We start from the raw sequence: 23,007 nt of genomic DNA on the forward strand, positions 1-23,007 counted from the left end.
CAGGATAATTAAGGACAAAACAATACACGAAAACATGTATAAAGGACAGCAACCGACAACAATCCCTAAAATAAAGACTCGATACTATGGAGTTGCTCATACATAATTGGGGAGGGTAGCTTAAATATATGTTTTCCATTTTTTTGGCAAGGGTGTAACATCACAACACGAGACCCATCTGCACAAATCTGTAAGGAATCACGTTCCTCACTAGATTGTCACTAAACACAATAAAACACTTTTTTTTTTGAAAAAAGACATTAAGTACCGATCTTAGAGTACTCGCAGTAACTGTAAGCTATTCAAATGGAAGAACATGATACATGAGTTAGTCGACATTGGCTTTTGAATTGAACTTTACGTCTGAGATAACTGATTAATTGCTGTTTTCTTAAATTTGATAAGCATAGAAATAATAAAGTAAACGTAACCTATTTTAATAGCCATAGATCTAGTTTCTTTTGTTTCATTTGAAGTGAGGAGTCCATAACATATCGAGCCGAGATGATGAAATTAACAGAACAGCTTGCGGCGGCAGATGGCGGACAAGTTCCCTGTGTAAACCGAATAGATACCTCATATTATAAAGCTAATAAACAGGTGAGATTGTTATTTTTTTTTTAATTTTAACAAACAGCAGTGAATATTTGGTTAAAAAAAACCCATTCCAACCAATGATATATACGATATTTAGTTAGGTATACATATTTTACATAAAGTTGACAATCAAGATTGAGCTTCAGTTTGAGGTCTCAGGTGTTCAGTTGATTATGAAAAGACATGTTTTAGTTATCATAAAAAATGAAACAAAATAGTTCATGAATAACCAAAAAATCACGAACGACACGCAAAAAACACCAACTTGTCAATATACTTCTTTAACAAGAGACTTTATTAATTTGTAAAGGTGTTTAAAATCCAAACAACAAGAATAAAATATAAAACAAATAAACGAGTTCAAGGATCAAACCTAAAAATTCCGATGAAGCCAATCTTTTATTTACCACTCATTGGCCATGAGGACAATTAAAAACTAGTGAATGAAAAAATATAAACCATTATATTTATCATGATGGTATCTTAAAATATGATATCCAGCGGTATACTATTTCCAATCACAATTTGTATGTGATATATTTTTAAACTGTCATGCAATACTTCATTACGAAATGAGAGAAAAGTATTTTGAAAGCTTCGAGCGATTTATTCCAGTTTTCTTTTATCTGCAATTCAAAATATATTTTTATTCTTTACGTTTCAGATGAGAATGTCACAAGAAGGAAAGCGAATTTTATCAAAACTCCCGAAGCACAGATCAGAAAAAGAAATACAATACGTGAGTTCATTTGTTAAGAAATTGTATGTTTCTCGTCACATGGTGTTTGTCGCCTGTGCTTGGCGTTTGTCGCCCGTGCTCGTCCGTCATGGTCGTCCGTTAACTTATAAAAACAATATTTTCATCTTAAACTGCTGTGCCAGATTTAACAAAACTTTGCCACATTCATTACTGTGATATTTAGTTTTTAAATGTGTCCGATGACCTCGCCTCGCAACCAACATGGCCGACATGACTAGAAATCAAACATGCAAATGCATATAGACCTAGGTGAGCGACATATGCTCTTTAGTGCATCTTGAGTTTTATAAAAGGGTTTTGAAAGCACTTGTAATAGCTCGTTTATTTAACGAAAATGGCATATTTTTAGTTGGTAACATCGTAAACACTGAACTTTACTGAGTTTTATACGATATTTACATTTATAACTGAAAGCATGGCGGAGTTCTACAAAAGTTTAGGAACTTGCGCGTAATTTCACCACATAGAACAAAACCACTTTGTCATAATTTGAAAATTGGAACAGATTTCAATGACCTCATCAAATAATACATAGTATGACATTTTTTTCTGTAAATGATTTATTCGGCTTAAAGTATTGTGCTTGTCATATCTCTTTTTCCAATTTGATTTCTACTAATCGTCTTGTCATCCGTTTTAATGAAATTTCCGTTAACTTTAAATTCATCTTAATTCACAAATTATAAAATGAGAAAATAATTGGTTATTTTAAAAAATACACAATTAAAAACTGATCCAATAATGAAAGTTTTAAATATCGATTGTTCGGAACCTTAGATACCCCACATACGACTTGAACTGACAAAAAAATGATATATCATAAAAATATTATGTTTCTTTTTGCAAGGACGCCTGCGTGCGAACATAAGAACACTTAGACAATCACACTTAACGTACGGTTTGTCATATGACAAACTCTTTGACCTCAAGGTTACATATAATTGTCGTTAGTGAAGACTTATAAGTCTTTGAGGCTGTCAACTTCTGTCAAAACCATCTTTTGGAATCGAATGTTTTATGTTTTTGAAACAGGATTTCTTCATTTTTTGGCTTTGGCTTTGAAGCAGCTTTCAGTAAATACGACTCTCGTATGTCGATACTCTGTGTCATATTCTGTCCAGTCAGTATCTTGTAACTCAGGATGTTCGCTTGTAATGTTTTGGAATTTTTGTCAAAAATTTTGCCTATTAATCCCATTTGTTTTCTTAATGATCTTTAACATGTATAATTATAAGCAATTTGTTAAATTCTTATAAAATCCTTGTTATTATTATTATAATAGTTTTTGAGCACTTAAGGGGGCTCCTGGGTATAAATCAATTTTTTTTCTAATATAGGATTTCGCTATATTCTTTTATAAATGAAATTTATCATATACTTAAAAGAAAAATGAAATAAAAAAATGGGAGCACCGTTCATTTAAGCTCACAATCTGCATTCGGAAGAAGCATACATTTTTGTTAATGTCCTTTTTTCTGTTGAGCTAATAGGAGAAATAGAGGTAATATCGAAATAAAAAATAACCTAATTACAGAAATTGATTAAATTTTACAATTATTAAGTTTATGTACAGCTTATTTGAAAACAATAATAAAAAATATAGGTCACCGATGAGTTAAAAAAGATATTTCAAATTTAATGCAAAAAGATGTCATTTTTGCACCAAAGGGAGATACTTTGGAGCTTTTTCAATGATATAAACATTTTAAAAGTCATCTGGGGCCAAACCGATTTTTTTGGGGTTGATTTTTGTACCATATCATGAAGAATTAACTAATAGAGTAATAAATAAAATTTGCAATGAAAAAATAAAGGTTTAATTTTTTGCTATAATTTTTGTACCCACCAGCCACCTTAAACTCGTCAATGATAAAGCTATGCCTGAAAAATCCAACATTTTCCTGCCAAAATTTCAATGGCTAATATCTTGAAAACAAGCACATTGACATAATTATACTTTTTTTTTGCTTTTTTCCCCTCTATCAATCCCCTATCGATATATTCTAGTGTTATGAAAAACTTATTTTAAAACTGAGTAGCAAACTTAACCTATTGATTTGAACATGAATCAGATCGTTTCTCTTTTAAATTGTTTTACATATTTTCATCTCAGGACCTTTTATAGCTGACTATGCGGTACCGTATTCGTTTTGCTCATTGTAGAAGGTGACCTGTTATTGTTTACCTCCTGTTTTTTTGGTCTTTATTAGAAAATTTTATGAGAAATAACGTATTTAGGTTGTCTTTTTTTAAAGAGAAATAATGATTTTCATATTTCCTTAACACATTTAATGAGGTTTCTGAATTCATACTGGTAATTAAAATCTCATTCTTTAAAAGAAAAGTACTATTCTCTTTGTGTCAACACATGATGGAGGTGTATAAAGAGTGGGAGTTTATTATCAAATAGTTATTTATGAATTGACTTTGTTTAAACGTGGACAGCTCGCAATGGGCTGAGAATTGATGGGATAGACACGTATTTATAGGTCAGTGTTTCCTAGGGAGAAAAAAACATTAACGAGATAAAAATTAAAACGTGTAAACACACATTTATCACAAAATCGACAAAAATAAGCATAATATCAACGACCGAATAATAGTAATTTTATTCAAATTTTAATAGTAGGATTGACTTTTGACACATTTCCATTACAATCTAGACACCATCTTTGAAAAGAGCGACAATTTGTTTTTTTCTCCGGAAACATATATTTCATTTTATATGTTATAATAATTAATAAATGTCAAAATGCAAAGATAATTTTCTTGTTGACTTTCAGGCTACGATAGCACTACGTAATGTGAAAACAATAGCGGATTATCCTCTACATATTCAACAACAATTTGCCATGTACGGTTTCTATGAGAGGTGAGTTGGAATATAAATAAACATAACGACCCATAATATCTCCTCTTTTCTTGAATAGTACGCCTACAGTTATCTTATTTTGTTTCAATTACATAAAAGTATCCATTTATATTCACCTGTCCTCAACAAGTGTTCATTTGTAATGATCTGACTACAATTGGTATTCATTTGTGATCATCAAACCACAATTGGTATTCATTTGTGATCATCTAACCAAAATTGGTATCCATTTTTGATCATCTAACTGCAATAAGTATCCATTTGTTATTATCTAACCATAATATGTATCCATTTGTGATCATCTAACCACAATTTATATCCATTTGTGATCATCTAACCAAAATAATTAGCCATAAATGATCATCTTACCACAACATGTATCCATCTGTGATAATTAACCACAATGACTATCGATCTAACCACAATGACTATCCATTTGTGATCATCTCACCACAATTAGTATCCATTTGTGATCTATGATCATATTACAACAAGTATATATATGTGATCATCTAACAACAAAAAATGTCATTTTATGATCATTTAACCACAATTAGTATATATTTGTGATCAACTTACCACAATAAAAATCAACTTGTGGTTATTCTAACAACAATAAGTATTCTTTTATGATCATCTCACCACAACGCGAATCTTTTTGTGGTCGTGTTACCTTAATAAGTATGAATATGTTAACCTCACCTGCTTATGGGATATACATTTCCCAAATCATTCGGCATTCAAGAGCTTGCAGATTCTACTCCGATGTAGTAAAAGCCACATGTGTCTTGCCAGAAAGTTCTTGAACTTGGGGTATGTCAAAGAACGTTTTGGTCCTTTTTTTCAAAAAAAAAAAAAGATCATCGAAAGATACCAAGACCTTGTTGATAAATACTCCGTATCAACTTCACAAATAATACACGATGGTCTTGAAGTATAGATTCTAGTTACTGAAGTTATTTGACTTCTTAATAACGTGTTGTAGTATTGTTTTATTTGTCTTTGTAAAGTATTACTTTTTAGTCTATTTTTAGTAATATCCATCTGACGTTGCTCGATACTTATACGTCCCACCTTTGTGTTATTGTGTTATGATGGTAAATGTTTGGATTCCTGTCATTATGTGATTTGTCTATATGCCCTTTTCTTATTTTTGTTTTGCTGACATAATTGTATGTCGTTATAGTGATTAAGATTATAACACAATGTCGATTGCTGTACAAATGTACTCCTATTTTTGACATTTTTTACCTCTGTATGTTTGTTTTGTTCACACATCGTTGTCAATATAAGGGAAATTCATTCGAATGTCATGCAAATGAGAGGTTTCATCCACCGTTTTCCACATAAGAAAATGCATGTACCAAGTAAGGTATACGACAGTTGTGATCTATTCGTGTGATGTCTTTAAGCTTTTAGTTTTGCCATTGTTCAGGGGCTTACCACTTGGAATTTTCCTCGCAGTTCGATATTTTTGTTATTTTACTTATTTTAGGCGTCAAGTTTGAAACAAAATGTATAAAAAAAAATATATTCCTGGTGAATGTGTGCTTATTTTTTAATGTAAAGATAATGTATTTTCATTTTATAGTTATGAACCAAAACGAGTAATTGTTAAGGAAGGTCGGCCATCAGAAAATTACTATATCCTCATCTACGGACAAGGTAAGTTATTAGAACAGATAACACTTTTTAGGGATGAAATATGATCAATTTTGTACTACAGCTTTTAATTTTTTTAACTTCGAGTTTTATTTTACATGTAAAGTATAGTATTGTTATACCAGTCTCATTGATGTAGAATCAACATTAAAATTAATAACACTTGGAAATGTTTACAAAAAACAATGTACAGACCAAAAATCAGAACGACGGCGTGTCTTGTTTTGGAAAAGTGTAAATGAGTTAGTGCATATTTTCTTTCTCTCCATGTAAAACATATTCCTCTTATCCAATGTTAAGTATTAACTTCGTTGATTGTTGGTTGTCGCTTTACACTGTCCAGTGGCATATATTTCACGAATGTTAGGGATGACACAGAATAAATTAGCAATACATAAAATAGGTAGTCCCTGTAGTAGAGGCTGACCGGGATGTAGGTTGTCGAAATGTTCCACTAGAAAATGAGGGCGAATAGGATATGAACAGTAAATTAGCCTCTTACGGACCCCATCATTGATTTGTCCCAAGGATTTTTACTCTCTCAACACGTGGCATCGAAATTAACGTCCCCATCCTACCCGGAAGAGACTGCGTACTTGTACAACCCTCATACCTTAACTAACGCACCACTTTGGCTAGGGTTTGACTGTCAGTCGGCAGAAAAGTGAGTATAATATGTATATACCTCAGTCTCCCTTGCGGGGTGTGTATGCAAAACTTTTGTAGTTACCTAATGTTACTGGCTCAGAACACTCTCGGTTGTCTTTTGTATTTGGCAAAACTTTTAAGAACTTTCGTCCTCAATGCTCTTCCACTTCGTACTTTATTTGACCTATTGAACTTTTTTGGATTGGAGCGTCACTGATGAGTCTTTTGTAGACAAAACGCGCGTCTGGCGTTATTACAAAGTTTTATCCTGGTATCTATGATGAGTTTATTTACAACCACTGGGTCGATGCCATTGCTATTGGAGTTTAATTCCCCGAGGGTATCACCAGCCTAGTAGTCGTCAAATCTGTGTTGACATAAATTATCATTGATATGGTCATATTTATCAATTAACTGTTTACCAAACCTTTTTAAAAGTTTTGAAATACTACGGCTTTTCTACCTCAGAAATAGACTACCTTAGCTGTATTTTGCAAAAACTTTAGAAACTTTGGTCCTCAATGCTCTTCACCTTCGTACTTTATTTGGATTTGAGCGTCACTGATGAGTCTTTTGAAGACGAAACGCGCGTCTGGCGTTGATACAAAATTTTATCCTGGTATTAATGATGAGTTTATTAAATTACACAACTTTTCTATTCCTGGTATCTATCACGGCATACCCTTGTGTTTTGGTACGATGTCAAATATGTTATACAACATGGCATTGAAATGTTTGTGTTTAATGAAGGTACACGACGGAAAGTACTACGGACGCACCAAGTTAATAAAGAGTTATTTTCATATCGACAATAACCTGTAAACATGGATAGTCGTTGACGGTATAGGATAGTTCTGTCTATCATTCATCTTCTTATCTTTGTATTCTAGAAGGAGATAAATACATGAAGAATTATTAATAAAAAAAGTCTGTTATAGATGATGAAATAATAACATTTAAAATTTTGCGATAACATAAATAGGTTCATATCTGATTTTTTGATATTGAATCTACAATGTAATTATCTTAATAATTGGTATGATCATTCATGAAAATGGTGTGTGAATAAGAATTAATGATAAAAATCATCGTCAACATTAATTTAGTCAATGGGGACTTTTTGTTGCATTGATTGCATAAAATCGCTTTTTGAGATAATTTTGATTTTAATATTTATACATGTCAACAGTACACTTTGAATTAATAGAGAACAATAATGTGTCCACAGTACACGGATGCCATTTTGTCATTGTCATTTTCTATGTTCAGTGGACCGTGAAATTGGGATAAAAGCTCTAATTTGGAATTTAAATTAGAATGATCATATCATAGGAAATATGTGTACTAAGTTTCAAGTTGATTGGTCTTCAACTTCATCAAAAACTACCTCGACCAAAACCTGAAGCGGGACAGACGGACGAACGGACAAACGAACGAACGAACGAACGAACGAACGAACGAACGAACGAACGAACGAACGAACGAACGAACGAACGAACAAACTAACGAACGGACGAACGAACGAACGAATGGACGAACGAAAGAACGGACGGACGAACGAAAGCACATACCAGAAAACATAATGCCCATAAATTGGGCATACAAATGCAAAATGTATTTGATTTTATCCGTAAAAGCAGTTGAACATTCCTTACATCGATCATTCGTGACGTCTGTTGGATTTGACGATGATTGCAAATAACCGTTTTGTAATCTTCTGCGCATTGCAAGTAAAACTTCATTTGAAACCTTCAATTATAGAGTTGACGCTGGTGCCGCTTCCAACACAGTAAGTTTGTTATTATGTAGCTGACGAGGAGTGGTATTTTCATTTTTGACAGACATTTTAAAGAAATATGAGCGTGATTTATGTCTTTGAAATCAGTTAAACCTATGACACGTATTTTTTCAGTTATGTTTGCAAAGACAGACGAAGGGAACATGGCTAAAAGACTAGGCTCATTGTATAGAGGTTATTACTTTGGTGTAAGTATATAACTAATATATTTTTTCTTTTATACTGTTTTTATACAAAACGTCTTGGAGATATCGTCGTCAAATAACTTTATATCTGAATGAAAAACATTCTTCAATGAAACAGTAAGTCATTTAGACTTTTTGTAGTACGATTTCCTTAGAGAGACGTATATGGAACATCTCACTGCAATACCCATAAAACCTTAAAAAAAAAATGCTTGTATAACACAAGTGACTTTTAGCTACATTTAGGTTTTCTTTGAATAGTAGATGCTTCAGAATATGATTGATATTTTAAAATACTTGAAAATACGATATTTTGAAAAGTGTTTTTCACCACTTACGACAAAACACTTTTTTTGTTAGTCTATAAATATCCAATACATGAATAATTTCTTATCATTGAACGACAGTATACAGACACTTTCTGTTATACAGTTAGAGACAAAAAAAAATATGCAAAAGAGAAAATCTCAAGATACATTACACACTCACAAACAAAACACTGTCGGGTATTTTCTGGCCATTTTCGTGCTGCAAAGAAAGACGAGTGACAAGTTCTCGTTAACTAACTATTAAAACAAGCTATTGGAATTACGCACATTTCAGTTTTTTTTATATATTTTTAGCATAATGGTACAAGCCTTTATCGACACATTTTAACATTAGCCTACATTTGTCTTCACCCCCTTTTTAATGGTCACGTTCCAATATGTCAATGTCATTTCTTCAATATTATCTTGACAATTTTATACAACTGGTTAACCATTTAATTACAGGAATTAGGGATATATAACGGAACCGCAAGACAGTCCTCAATTATAACGGAAGAGTATACAGAATTATTACGCGTCTCTGATATAGTAAGTTCTATTTTTCTGCTATAACAAATATTTAGTTTCAAATAAAATAAGGTTCCATAATATTGTCCGTTGATGCCTAGCTATATTTTTGTACAGGAAGTTGGTTGAAGAGGAATGAATCTGAAATTAACAAAACTATTTTAGCACCATGTATGAACTTTGTTCTTAGATTAATAGTCCAGTCAATCTAGCATAAATTTGACCCTAACCTGAAAGTAATTCCAACAGAAGATTTTAAAGTTTAAAGTTTTAATCTTTAGCATTATATTCCAAATATACACAGAACAAAGTCCCATAAAATCTTACTTGTGGAAGACTAAAAAAATCACCATTTAAAATTCCTATGGAGATTTGCAATGAAAAGGGAGATAACTCTTACAAAAAAGGCAGACATATCAATAATAGTTGATACACAATTAAAACTTTACCGCTTCTATTCATCAGAATGTATTGATTCTTGATTTTTTTTGCGGTCTTTAGAGTACAAGAGACATCTCTAAAGGTGTTTTCATATCTGTTATCAAGCTATAATCTAGATTTCGTAATTCATTAGTTGACCATTTATTAAATTTTTTACATGTCAAGTTAAAGAATCTCAAATTTAATAAAAATAATCAAGCATGTACTCTTCTTTTTGTAGTTTAAAGTTTCTTTAGATAAGTAAGATGCTGACAAAATATAAGATACAGATTTAAACCATACCAAATTTTCACATTATGTTTTCAAAAGCTTCAAATTTGCAATTTCTATAATGAAAAATGAGTATATAAATTAGTCAAATTCAAACTTGTAACCCCATCAAAGTATCATACTTTACATAAATTTCAAGAAAATCAACCAAAAACTGCCCCAAAAAATAATCATTTTTGCGGAATTATCTCCCCTTCCAATGTTAATTTCTATAGGAAATTAAAAATGCTGATTTTGAGTTTTCCTCGAGTTAGATTTTATGGGACTTTTTTCTGTGTGTAATAAGGTCTATAGTGCTATAGAATAGAACTGAAACATTTTCTGTTGCAATTAGTTTGAAGTTAAATCTGACTTTGACTGAACTATAAGTAGATCAATTCGATTATTATTCATCTAATAAACTTCATGATTTAATAGAACACATCTTACAACCAATTATCACAACGGCAAATACAGTGGGATCTGTGTTCTCGATTACAATCAAACAGAATAATGTTTTCTAACATATATAACATATTTTATCTGCTGTTCCGATTGTTAATGTAATACAAGGTATTTTGCAATCATAATCAACCAATTGTTATCGGGTTACTTCAGTGCCGATAGCCCGTTACATGGTGTACAGAACAAACTCGAATTCACAACGAACATGTTTACAAACTTTTCTTCGTCTTATGACAAAATATAAGGTCGAAAGTTACTTTGGATGACTGTTTCTAACATCGCAAGTACTTACAAATAAAATAAATATATAATCATTAAACAAACCGCAATATAGAAATATCAATGATTCTGTTATATTGATGTAAAATACGCTGTATTATCGCTTTTTTACGAAATTTTCATACGATCTTACTGACTGATATTTATAGATTATCGTTTTTCTCGCTTGATCCGGTACGGCGAAAGTGAGAAAAGCAATCGAGTTGATGACCAATGATAATCTGTTTATCGCTATTTTACCTATGACGACGCTGTCAATTTCATGTCAATTTCCTTGACAACCCAACATGCATTCTTAGCTACCAGTGATAATTTTTCATATCACTCGACTCCGTCATTCAGATTAAAGGAAAATTTCGTAAAATAGCGATAATTTTCTTCTCGGTACAGTAGTGTGATATGCAAAATAATCGCTAGAAACTAACGGGGCACGTGCTGTTGGCAATGGAATGTATCGATAAACAGATTATCACCGGTCATCTTACCTTGATTGCTTTTCTCACTTTCGCCGTACCGTCTCAAGCGAGAAAATCTCGTTGAGATGACCATGCAACGATAATCTATAAATAATTGTCATTCCTTCATATTGTATAATCTCTTAACCAACACAAAGATAATGGTTTGCGTTGCTTCTTGTCTGCGATACAATCTAAAGATGAAATAATGACGATATTAACAATTATGATTATACACAAAATATTGTTCTTACTATAACCATTAACTATTCATGATGTCATTGTGATGGAATAATAATGAAAGCTGTTGAATAAAATAATGTTGGGTATATACATAGTTTTTCGTCACGCTAAGATTATTTTAAAGCTGTTTTATTTTAGGATTTTAAAAGGATCTTTATGGGTGGCGATGTGTCTAGGAACCCTGAAGGAGACAATTTTCTTACGTAAGATAGAAATTCATGCAGCATTTTAAATTTACTTTTAACAAAAGTAACATCAAAAATACCGAGCTCTGAGGAACGTTCAAAACGGAAAGTCTGTAATCAAATGTCTTAATCAAAATACATCAAAAGAATGAATAACAACTGTCATATTCCTGCATGACTTGGTACAGACATTTTCTCACACAGAAAATGATGGATAAACCCTGTTTTTTTTTGTCTAGCTTAACCTCTCACTTGAATAACGGTATTTTTGTATACCATACTTCTGTCATATTTACATGATCATTGCCAAATAGATTCGAATGTTAAGGAATATTCCATATGAAAAGTACTTGATAAACCTATACTCTATATACGAATCGAAACTTTCTTTATATTTATTTATTGTCTCAATTTGAAATAATTTACTCTTTGCAGACATGTTATTAATCTAAAAGGATGGCCGTTACACGTCTTGAAAGGAAATAATAAAGCCATAATGGCAAGCTACTTTCAGTAAGTAACAGTACGTTTAATAATGAATCGAGTTATTCACCAAATGGTTGCAATATTATTTTTAAAATGAGAAATTCATAAAATGTCTGCCATTACTGCAAGCAGGTTCGAATTAACAAACGTTCTATCTTGTAATTATAAAATTTAAGAAAGAAAATTTGAAAATCAAAATAGATTCGAACGTCACTGGAGAGTTTAGTTTGTAGACAAAATACGTGTCTGGTGTCAAGCCTGATATACATGATCCTTGATTTCCGTCATCGTGATTTTTGATGTGTGTGTGTGTTTTTCACAATACTTTTTATCTTAATCTAATATTTTTGTTTTTTTTCTATTCAGACGAGAAGCAATAATGACACGTGATAGCAATTTATCGGAATGGATTTTTATAGTCAAGTCGGTAAGTAAAAATACGAAAGGCTTTAATGGTCCATGATAGCAATATTAATCTAAAGACCTCCTATTTAATATATATGAAATTTGGAAAAACCTAGATATTAATTTCGTGATAAATAGCTTTTTATTGACTTCAAGTGTATTGCATAAATGACAGAAAGTTCTAAAAATATCGGGATTTCACGTGTTTATAATAGTAAAATTGTTGGATCCTCATTCAATCAATAATGGAAGACAGATATGTTTGAATATTACGGCTACAGTAGTCTATCGATGTTCAAGTATCGTAAATCGAGATGGGAGATACAAATCAAGAAAACAAACAGAAGCCGGCAGAAAAGCATCAACCCCAGACGGACCGAGACTGGTTATGTCTACAGGAGGAGCAACTCTTGCTACAAAAAAGTAAACTCGCAAAAATACCGAACTCCGATAAAAATTCAAAACGTAAAGTCCTTAATAAAATGGCAAAATCAAAAGCTCTAACTCGTCAAACGAATAAATAACAACTGACATAATAAACTGCTATTTTAATATGCAAGATAGCGAAAACATGTCGCAAGAGAGTTAAGACACATACACATATTTTCGGTAAACCCCTGTGTATGAAGTCCGTATAGTTTAAACACGTGCGTACGTAGCTCATTAACAGAAATATTGGAATCATAAATAAAGGCAACAATAGTATACCGCTGTTCGAAATTCATAAATTGATTAATAATACAGCTTTGTAGCTTAGGAAAGTATATTCATTTCTCTTTTAAATTACGAAAAAGTTTATTAAAATAAAAGATATTTTGTATTAATGAAACTTCTGACGTGACCTATTGTTTATTATGCATTTTGTTTATATTGTTTGTAAGATGCCATATGTATACACTGTACATATACTTGATTATACTGATGAGCAGTAAGGCTCAAAGTTAATAAAGAATTTGAATTTGGGAATGAGAAAAAATTTATTGAAACAAAAGATATTTTGTATTGATGAAACTTCTGACGTCACCTATTGTTTATTATGCATTTTGTTTATATTGTTTGTAAGATGCCATATGTATACACTGTACATATACTTGATTATACTGATGAGCAGTAAGGATCGAAGTTAATAAAGAATTTGAATTTGAGAATAAAACTTATCCGGGTTACAAACTAAAACTGAGGGAAACACATCAAATATAAGAGGAGAACTACGACACAACAGAAACACAACACTAAAATGTAACACACACAGAAACGAACTATAATATATCAATGGCCATTTTCCTGACTTCGGACAGGACATTTGAAGAACAAAATGGTAGGTTGACCCTGATTTTGTGGCAAGCCAAACCCCTGCTTTTATGACAATGTTAAATATAACATTAAAATGACAATATTCATGACAGGACTACTATACAAATAAATGGGAGAACATATAGGACATAGAAACACGCGAATAATAGCTATCAAAAGGTAAACGGTTTATGATTTAATACTCCAGACTCGCGTTTCATCTACACAAGACTAACCAGTGGACTAACCAGTGACGCTCAGATCAAAATAATGTTAACATTATTTATCGACATGCACTTGTTCACGCAAAATACGAATCTTTTTGAAAATTTACGCTACAACCCATTTGATTAAAGCTTTTTTTATTTATTTTTATTTTAATTGCCGTCGTAGCTTAAAATACACACTTGTTCTTTCCATTCTAATGAAACTGACAGAAAAAAAACCACGTTAAAACAGAGTTTAAAATCTGTCATGTGTAGTCTGCTCTTGCGCGTACTGTTTTCATAGCATCAATGCAATTAATGACATGAAAAGTTTTGAGGAAATCCATTCAAAATGAACGTTACAAACGATCTTGCATTACATTGAGAAGTTAGCCCGACAGTGCTCTAATCCTCCTCTGTCAGTAGCATTTAACTGTAACCGATACTCTTATTGTAGGGATCTATTCGAGTAATGAAGAAATTGGTTAAAACCAAATCCAATACCAGTAAGAGAACAGGATTGCACAAGAAAGTTGCACATACCAATGGTTATTCTGCGTTCCAGGCAAATGAGGATGAATTCCAACGTTTTAATTTATATAACAGTATTGAACTTCCTCCGCCACTCACCACAAAAAACACCACAAAACATGATGTGACAGGTCATAGAGAATCATCACTTACGTTGCCTTTGATGTTGAAGTTACAACGAGCTTGTAGACCTCATACTGCGCACGCTGACTTTCAATCAAATGGACGATCTAGGAGAAAACTTTCATTGTCATGGTCAACTGGTTATGAACGACAAATTACATCAAAGGTATATATATGTTTAAAAGACAATACCGAACTCAAGGAAACAATTCAAATGGGAAAGTCTATTATCAAATCTTGCACGTGAAAGTTACGTTGGACTTAATCCTTCATTGACTAAAGTTGCAAGTTTTCTTTGTAAAGGTCAGGGGTTCTTGGCGGTGACTACAACACCCCTTACAAAAAAAAGAAACTGACTGTCACACAATAGCCAATATTGTAGAGAGTGGCATTAAAATTACAACACTCAAAAATTCAAAAAAATAGTACTATCAAAGATTACGATTTATTTAACGTTTACAAATGAGATTATATAAAAAAAAAATGGTAACACGAATATAAATAAAGACAACAGTAGTATACAAAATTCATACAAGACATAAGATACCAGTCTCCATTCACACTTTCACTTTAACTGACATACAAAGTCTGGATGGAAAGTGATATATTTTCCAAAGTTTACATCATAAATTACAGTTTATTAGAACCTCATGGATAACTAACCCTACCCAAAACTTTAACGAAAAACAGGATTTTCAAACGTACGAACATACATGCTCGAAAAATAGTTCATTATTTGTTTAGACCTGTTATTTAAGTTTGATATAGAATGAAAATTCAAAACAGTGTGGCTGTGGCCATTGCTTGACACATTAAATTCATCCATTGACTGGGACAATTTACATCAACGTTTGTGAACGTTTGTCTGTAACGACCACTGTTCACGACGTACCTACGATAGACATTTAAACTGTGGGGTCACCAAAGGTTTCTTAACGCCTTAAATTATAAAATAATTCAAAAAATTAATCAGAAATAACCTTTATGTTTTGATTTATATAATTGATATAAAATCAAAACATCGTGTTATTTCTGATTAGTTTTTCAAATTACTTTATTAAGGTGTTGAGAACCTTTGGTGACCCCATAGTTTAAGTGTTTTTAAAAAGTACATAGTGAGCAGTGGTCGTTACATACAAACGTTCACCTAAATTGTCCCAGCCAATGGTTGAATTAAATGTGTCAATCAATGGCCACAGCCACACTGTTTTGAATTTCATTCTATACATGTGAAAAATACCTTCACGAAAATATTTTCCATCAAATGCAAACTCTAGTCATTTTTTTTAAATCAAACAATAAGGATTTTTGTAATATTTGTACACAAAAACGGAATGATAATCCAGAAATTAAAAAAAAATTACCGGATAAACGAAGCGCTTTTTTGTATTGACCTTCATCAGAAATGGTCAAAGCCGAATAAATGAAAGCAAATGATGTATTTGAACCACAACAGTATAAAAGTATGGAAGGCGTTTCCTTTCAGACTAAATAACTCAAAAGGATACCGGAGATAGTCACCATGCCATTATCTGCCATAGTTACGTTATGTGTCGTGAAATATTTTCGAAACAGTTTAGTTATCAAAAGTTATCATATGGATTATAAGTCACTTCCATTTGTTTAAGAAATATTTGGAACATCATTTTTCTAAGAACATTTGACACAAGCGGAACATTCTGAAGATACTTTTAAGTTAATTACTTGTGCATGTGCGCTATATACATGTTCTTTATCTATCCTGATTTATCCTTTTCAGAATATTTCGACCTTGTCTACACCAAGCACACAAAGTCCTCGTATCCAGTCATCAAGATGTTCTAATGAAAGTCATTTACCAGGTACATGGACCATAGGTTTACTTTCATTTAAATTTTAGCAATTACAGTGTGAATTTTGTATAAAATAGGTGGTGTTGGCTGTAAGATTTCAAAGAGTTGATTACATTCTTCTACCCAGTTTTCGTTTATATAAACTAAATTTATTGAATGTTTATGTTAAATATCACTGTCAAAAGTTGCTGTACTTAGCAACTGTTGAAAGTTATATTTTGTTATTTCCATTCATTGAGTTTAGTTTCTATAAAAGAATTATAGTTTGAACCTCATCAGCCGGTGCCAATGATGTGTTATTACACATTAACACATTAAGAGCTATATTTCCAAAAAAGGCATGCATTTGAACCAATAACTGGCAATCCAACAAAGGTTAACTTTGCCGAAGGCGTTTGATCCTTGGTAACTTATTACAGCAGCGGTACCGACCCATTATTTTTAAATGGAAGGAAAACACACGTTTAAAATTAGGTGCGTCCGAGGCGTTTTATTTGATTTTTTATTCACCAGGAGAGCTCAAAAACTTGAATTCCAAAGCTAATGATCGCTTGTCATCTAACTGGGTAATCATAGTTATTTTTCTTAACCAAGATAACAAAGCACCATAAAAAAGAATGAAAAATATGTATTTACAAGTAGTACGTAATAAAAATACACTTAGTCAAGTTCAAATAAAAGAAAGAAATTATTTTTTTTTTAAAGTTCAACTTGTACAAATAATGTCATTAAATCACTAAAATACATTATAAATAATTAATTATTTCATTTTTGATAAATAAATATGCTCGTTTTGTAAGGGCAATAGATATATTGATGTATGATATAAATAACGAATATAAGGAAAGAGTTGTAGAAGTTATGTTCTATGTTGTAATACAAGCTGGATGCTAAGTTAATCAATTGAATGGTTATCTAGCTTATTAGATATTTATTACATCAATTTGTTAATGTTTTGAAGATATGCCACAAACATGATTGACAAATTCATATTTACATAAATGTTATCAACATAAAAATAACTATCTTTTAAACATATATATAACTCTGATTACCTCAATTTCAAAAAGTTTTGTGTACATCTGTGTTTATTTGAAGTAATACATCCAATGAAATGGTATGACTACTATTATCGAAATACCATAATTCTAAGCTTCCTGTTTATACATACATTTCGCAAATTTTTATGAAAAATAAGTCCTTGAATGACGTTCGCCTACAATTTTGAATGCAACTTAATACTTTATGATAATATTAAAATCTAAAGGATAGTGCTGCACTTGTTTATACGCATACGAAATCATAGCATCATAGTGTTGACGTCACTTACTTCTTACACAAAGATAAAGCAAGGATATTAATAATTTACGTTTTAGTTTGAACGTTAGAATATTGATTGCATTTGTTTGCTTTTGTTTAATTTGATTGCATTTGTTTAAGTTGATTTTTTTATACAATAATCTCTTTTAGAAATCAAGAGTTTCCTATTGTTTTTGTTTTTGTTTAACCATACAGAACTGTTTTCCATTTATTATAAATCAAATGAAGAAAAAAAAACTAGCGATGTCAATCCAAATTTTGTTTGCATTTTCTAATAATCTAAAATTAGTAAACCAATCTCTAGAGGTCTATTTTAGATCTCAAACATTCATTATCGTATATTTGACATTACTACTCGGTGTGTCACATGCACCAAGTATATATTATTTAAAATGATACGCACTCGAGGAATTCATAGTATAACATACCTATGAATACCCAGCCAAAGCATCCAGTCTCCATATGTCCTGATATGTAATGTTAACTGTTTCTATCCCCAAATTGATTCCTCATACATGGACTTTACTTATAGACTGGTGTAAGTTAGCAAAACTTTACATAACAAAAATACCGAACTCAAAGATATATTCAAAACGGAATGTCTTCTTTGAAATGAAAAAAAAAACAAAAGCTCAAACACATCTAACGAATGGAAAACGACTTTCATATTCCTATACTTTTACAGACATGTCCATATGTAACCTGGTTATATAGATAGCTTAATCCCTCTCTTGTATGACACTCGCATAGAAATCCATTATTTTGACAACAATGTGTAAGCAAAACAAAGAGACATTATAGGTACAGCAGTCAATATTGTAATATAAAAAAACAGCTTCATTATTTCCATTGAGAATTATCTACAGAAAACCAAATCTAACCATCAACTCTCCAAATAAAATATGATATCACTGTATTGACTAAACATACATCTTAGTATATTTATCATTGTAATCATAGTTGAAACATTTTTTTAAACAGCCGTCAATTCTTCAAAAGACGAAGGAAGACGTACCATCTTAGATGACTGGGATGCTGCCACTAAACATAAGGTAAGTGTGTGTCAGATAAATGATGTAAAGGTATTTTGCTTTCTCTTCTCAATTTTAACTCAAATATTGCGCATGGAAGACAGTTAGATTTAACACATGACTTGGATTATATCACTTACTATCTTCAGACATTTTTATTTTACTTGAGGTATAATATAACCTCACAAAAATGTTTCTATAGTTTTTGTAAATATTCGAGTGACTGTATTTTAGACAGTTGACTTTAGGAATACAGTTTTTCCCATCCAATCAGTAATCACTAGACTAGGCATTATCTAAATCATTCGATACCGATTTCTTATCATTCACATAATTAAACAAATTTTGTTTTGCAGAAAACAGAGCTAACTCAGGCAGATCTGAATCCACAATTCGTTCATGTGCAGACCATAACCAAAGGACAAACTTTCGTAAGTAGCTAGTTTTTTTTTATCAGAACAAAGAAAATTAACTCTACTTTTCTTTTAAAAACCATATGCTTCTATATTCACAATACACGTAATAAATAATCGGAAAATGTTCTTAACATTTTAGGATCAAAATTTAAATCAACGTATTTTCTCATTGATTTTTTTTTCGCATATTGGATCTGATTACAATGTCATTGTTGTAATGTATTGTCAAAATGAAATTACCTTACGCGATTATTTCATAAAAAAAAATAAATAACAAAATAACAAACATAAAACCACAATGCAATATTTTTCTAAATTCATGTAGTTAAAATTGCTATACTTTGTTCATATTTGCAGGGATTGCAATATATTTTATATAAAGATCAAGTCCAGCCTAGTTTTATAGTTATAAGTAATGGCGCTGAATGTGTTAAGATTAAAAGACGGGTGTTCGAAGAGAACCTAACATATAACTTGAAAAGTGACCTGAAGAAAAAGGCAAGTATAAGCCATAATCTATTACTGTAAAAAAATTCAAATGTTGTTGTGTATTTATAATTCATAAATAAGGATTGTATAAGATTCGTTGATAAATAATAAATTATAAGCAAAATAAATGTTGATCCCGGGTAGTAATGCAATCAAAAGTTTTTAATGAATATTTTTTATTCACACCAACGCCTTCAATTTCTGAATTTCAGTATGAATAACAATCGACATCATAATTTGGCTCTTTGTCTCAAATTTACAATGAGGTCTTCAACCAGGACCAAGAGTTTACACATCAAAGTCTGTCATTGAAGCTTGTTTGGGGGGAATTCTTTGCCACCTGTCTTTTTTATCCGATCATATAGGAATCCGATACCCTTCCTGATAATTTTATCTGAGGGCTTCCTGTTGGTGAGTCTTGAGTGTTGTGAAGACATAGTCATGTTTGTTATTCGCAGTTTTTGGTGTTTGCCATGGTAAGTCGGCCCGTGTGTGGCCCGTGTGTCCAACTCAAAGACAAACGAAAGTAAACAGATCACTTCACACAAGACTAAAGTTTGAACAATACAGTCCTACCATAAAAAGCTCGTGTCTTTTATGGAATATGTTATTACAATTATTATCGGGTTTTATATGAGTATGAGTCGAAAAGTTGAAATCAAAGTCCAATTTTATTGATATCGATTTGTGTATTCTCGTGACATTGATTTAATCAAATGTTTTATATGTTTTAAGGTTCCTCCCTATCCAACAGATGAATATATGCAAGACCGATTGGTTACACAAATGAACTGGGAATCATATAAAGACATTTTGATAAACAATATTGTAGAAGAGAGTAAGGGACACAACCATGACAGATATAGTTATAAATGTCCTGGAATAAAACTGTGATATATTATGGACAGATTTGTCTATAATGTCCTGGTATATTACTGTGATACGATTTGAATTAATATATCACTCAATGTCCTGTAATAAAACTGTCATACATTATGCATTTATGTGTCTATAATGTCAAGCTAGAAAAAACTGTGTGACGACTTGGACAGATACTTATTAAATGTCTCAGAAGAAAACTGTGATAAGATTTAGACTGGCACAGCTTTAAACATCATAGAAGACACTTGATGTGGCTCTAACATACATGGCGATATTTAGTTTCTTATTGCTAATTTATTATGATAAGACTTTTACAGGGACACATATATCCACATAAATGTCCTGGAATAGATTGTGATAAATGTGAAATATTGGTATATATGGTCAAGGATTTGTATAGTAAGATCTATACAAATCCTTAATATGGTATGCCATAAAATTAATAATGCGCAAAATCTGCGGACAAATAGAGTTATCAGCGGAAAAGAAAGATCCCCACAAATAGTAAATTGCCAATTGTTCTTGACGAACACTGAAAAGATAAGAATTTAGATTAATAGACGTTGCTTATATTAAGCGGTTACTCGTTTTGAATCGTATGAACTGATTTTTTTGTGTGCTTATAATTAGAAATAAAAAATGATATGAGTGTGCATGAGAAAATGATAAAACATATCTTCTTATGATGTTTATTTAATCACTCCGTCAATATGTTTAACAGCACACTTGGAATACAAATTTAAGGTCAAGTCTCAAAATATAGCCCCCTGAAAAAAAAACAAGAAAAAAACTAGAAAATAAAAACAAATAGAAAAACAAAAGCCAAAAAAATACGACAAAAAACAAAATACAGAGTTCGACAAACCACAAAAACTGACTAGCAGAAATGGCGATACAAAAACCTTTTTGAGAACGTTTTTACAGAAACAAATGTACAAATATATTTTTTTATAGACATTATTAAAACATGCAAATGAAATGAAAATAACAACTATATAAAAAGCATATCAATACTGATAATAGTTACAGTAATAACCTGTTAAAGAATCACAAAGATACTGCAGACTCAGTAGTATGTTTTTATATTGCCGTTTTTTGACCCCGGAGTTTATACTTTTTTTGACAGTTGACACTTCTGTGATAGGACATTCTGGTACTTAGTCAAATAAGAGCAATTGAAAGAAAAAAATCAACAGTATAAACGGTACAATTTCAAGAAAAAAAATTGCCAGTTTTATGTTTTTTATACACAACACTTTTATCGAAAAACAGTAGGCACTGATTATAATTTATGTCTGATTTTTTAGCTCACCTGGCCCAAAGGGCCAAGTGAGCTTTTCTCATCACTTGGCGTCCGGCGTCTGTCGTCCGTCGTCGTCGTCGTTGTCCTGCGTCCGTCATCGTTAACTTTTACAAAAATCTTCTCCTCTGAAACTACTGGGCCAAATTTTACCACACTTGGCCACAATCATCATTGAGGTATCTAATAAAAAAATGTGTCCGGTGACCCGGCCAACCAAAAAGATGGACGCCATGGCTAAAAATAGAACATAGGGGTAAAATCCAGTTTTTGGCTTATAACTCAAAAACCAAAGCATTAAGAGCAAATCTGACGAGGTAAAATTGTTTATCAGGTCAATATCTATCTGCCCTGAAATTTACAGATGAATCGGACAACCCGTTGTTGTGTTGCTGCCCCTGAATTGGTAATTTTAAGGAAATTTTGCTGTTTTTGGTTATTATCTTGAATATTATTATAGATAGAGATAAACTGTAAACAGCAATAATGTTCAGCAAAGTAAGATTTACAAATAAGTCTCATGACCGAAATGGTCAGTTGACCCCTTTAGCAGTTATTGCCCTTTATAGTCAATTTTTAACCATTTTTCGTAAATCTTAGTAATCTTTTACAAGATTTTCTCCTCTGAAACTACTGGGCCAAATTAAACTAAACTTGGCCACAATCATCATTGGGGTATCTAGTTTAAAAAATGTGTGGCGTGACTCGGCCAACCAACCAAGATGGCCGCCACAGCTAAAAATAGAACATAGGGGTAAAATTCAGTTTTTTGGCTTATAACTCAAAAACCAAAGCATTTACAGCAAATCTGACATGAAGTAAAATTGATTATCAGGTCAAGATCTATCTGCCCTGAAATTTTCAGATCAATCGGACAAACCCGTTGTTGTGTTGCTGCCCCTGAATTGGTAATTTTAAGGAAATTTTGCTGTTTTTGGTTATTATCTTGAATATTATTATAGATAGAGATAAACTGTAAACAGCAATAATGTTCAGCAAAGTAAGATTTACAAATAAG

At 31.7% G+C, this 23,007-nt stretch overlaps 1 protein-coding gene across 2 annotated transcripts in view; it reads left to right on the forward strand.

Annotated features, from left to right (window-relative positions):
• LOC139489766 (cyclic nucleotide-binding domain-containing protein 2-like) overlaps positions 1–21,360 on the forward strand; it is a 28,529-nt gene extending 7,169 nt beyond the window's left edge. For both annotated transcript variants that reach the window (XM_071276590.1, XM_071276582.1), the window contains 15 exons: positions 477–600; positions 1,262–1,336; positions 4,141–4,229; positions 5,821–5,894; positions 8,452–8,525; positions 9,296–9,379; positions 11,629–11,693; positions 12,111–12,188; positions 12,528–12,588; positions 14,523–14,885; positions 16,479–16,560; positions 18,853–18,923; positions 19,259–19,333; positions 19,676–19,816; positions 20,543–21,360. In XM_071276590.1, the coding sequence (XP_071132691.1) occupies positions 477–600; positions 1,262–1,336; positions 4,141–4,229; positions 5,821–5,894; positions 8,452–8,525; positions 9,296–9,379; positions 11,629–11,693; positions 12,111–12,188; positions 12,528–12,588; positions 14,523–14,885; positions 16,479–16,560; positions 18,853–18,923; positions 19,259–19,333; positions 19,676–19,816; positions 20,543–20,701 (1,615 nt within the window). In that variant the 3' untranslated portion in view covers positions 20,702–21,360. The remainder of the gene's footprint in view (positions 1–476; positions 601–1,261; positions 1,337–4,140; positions 4,230–5,820; positions 5,895–8,451; positions 8,526–9,295; positions 9,380–11,628; positions 11,694–12,110; positions 12,189–12,527; positions 12,589–14,522; positions 14,886–16,478; positions 16,561–18,852; positions 18,924–19,258; positions 19,334–19,675; positions 19,817–20,542) is intronic.
• The last annotated feature ends 1,647 nt before the right edge of the window (positions 21,361–23,007 follow it).

This window comes from Mytilus edulis, chromosome 1 (genome assembly GCF_963676685.1).
Source record: "Mytilus edulis chromosome 1, xbMytEdul2.2, whole genome shotgun sequence".
NCBI lineage: Eukaryota > Metazoa > Mollusca > Bivalvia > Mytilida > Mytilidae > Mytilus > Mytilus edulis.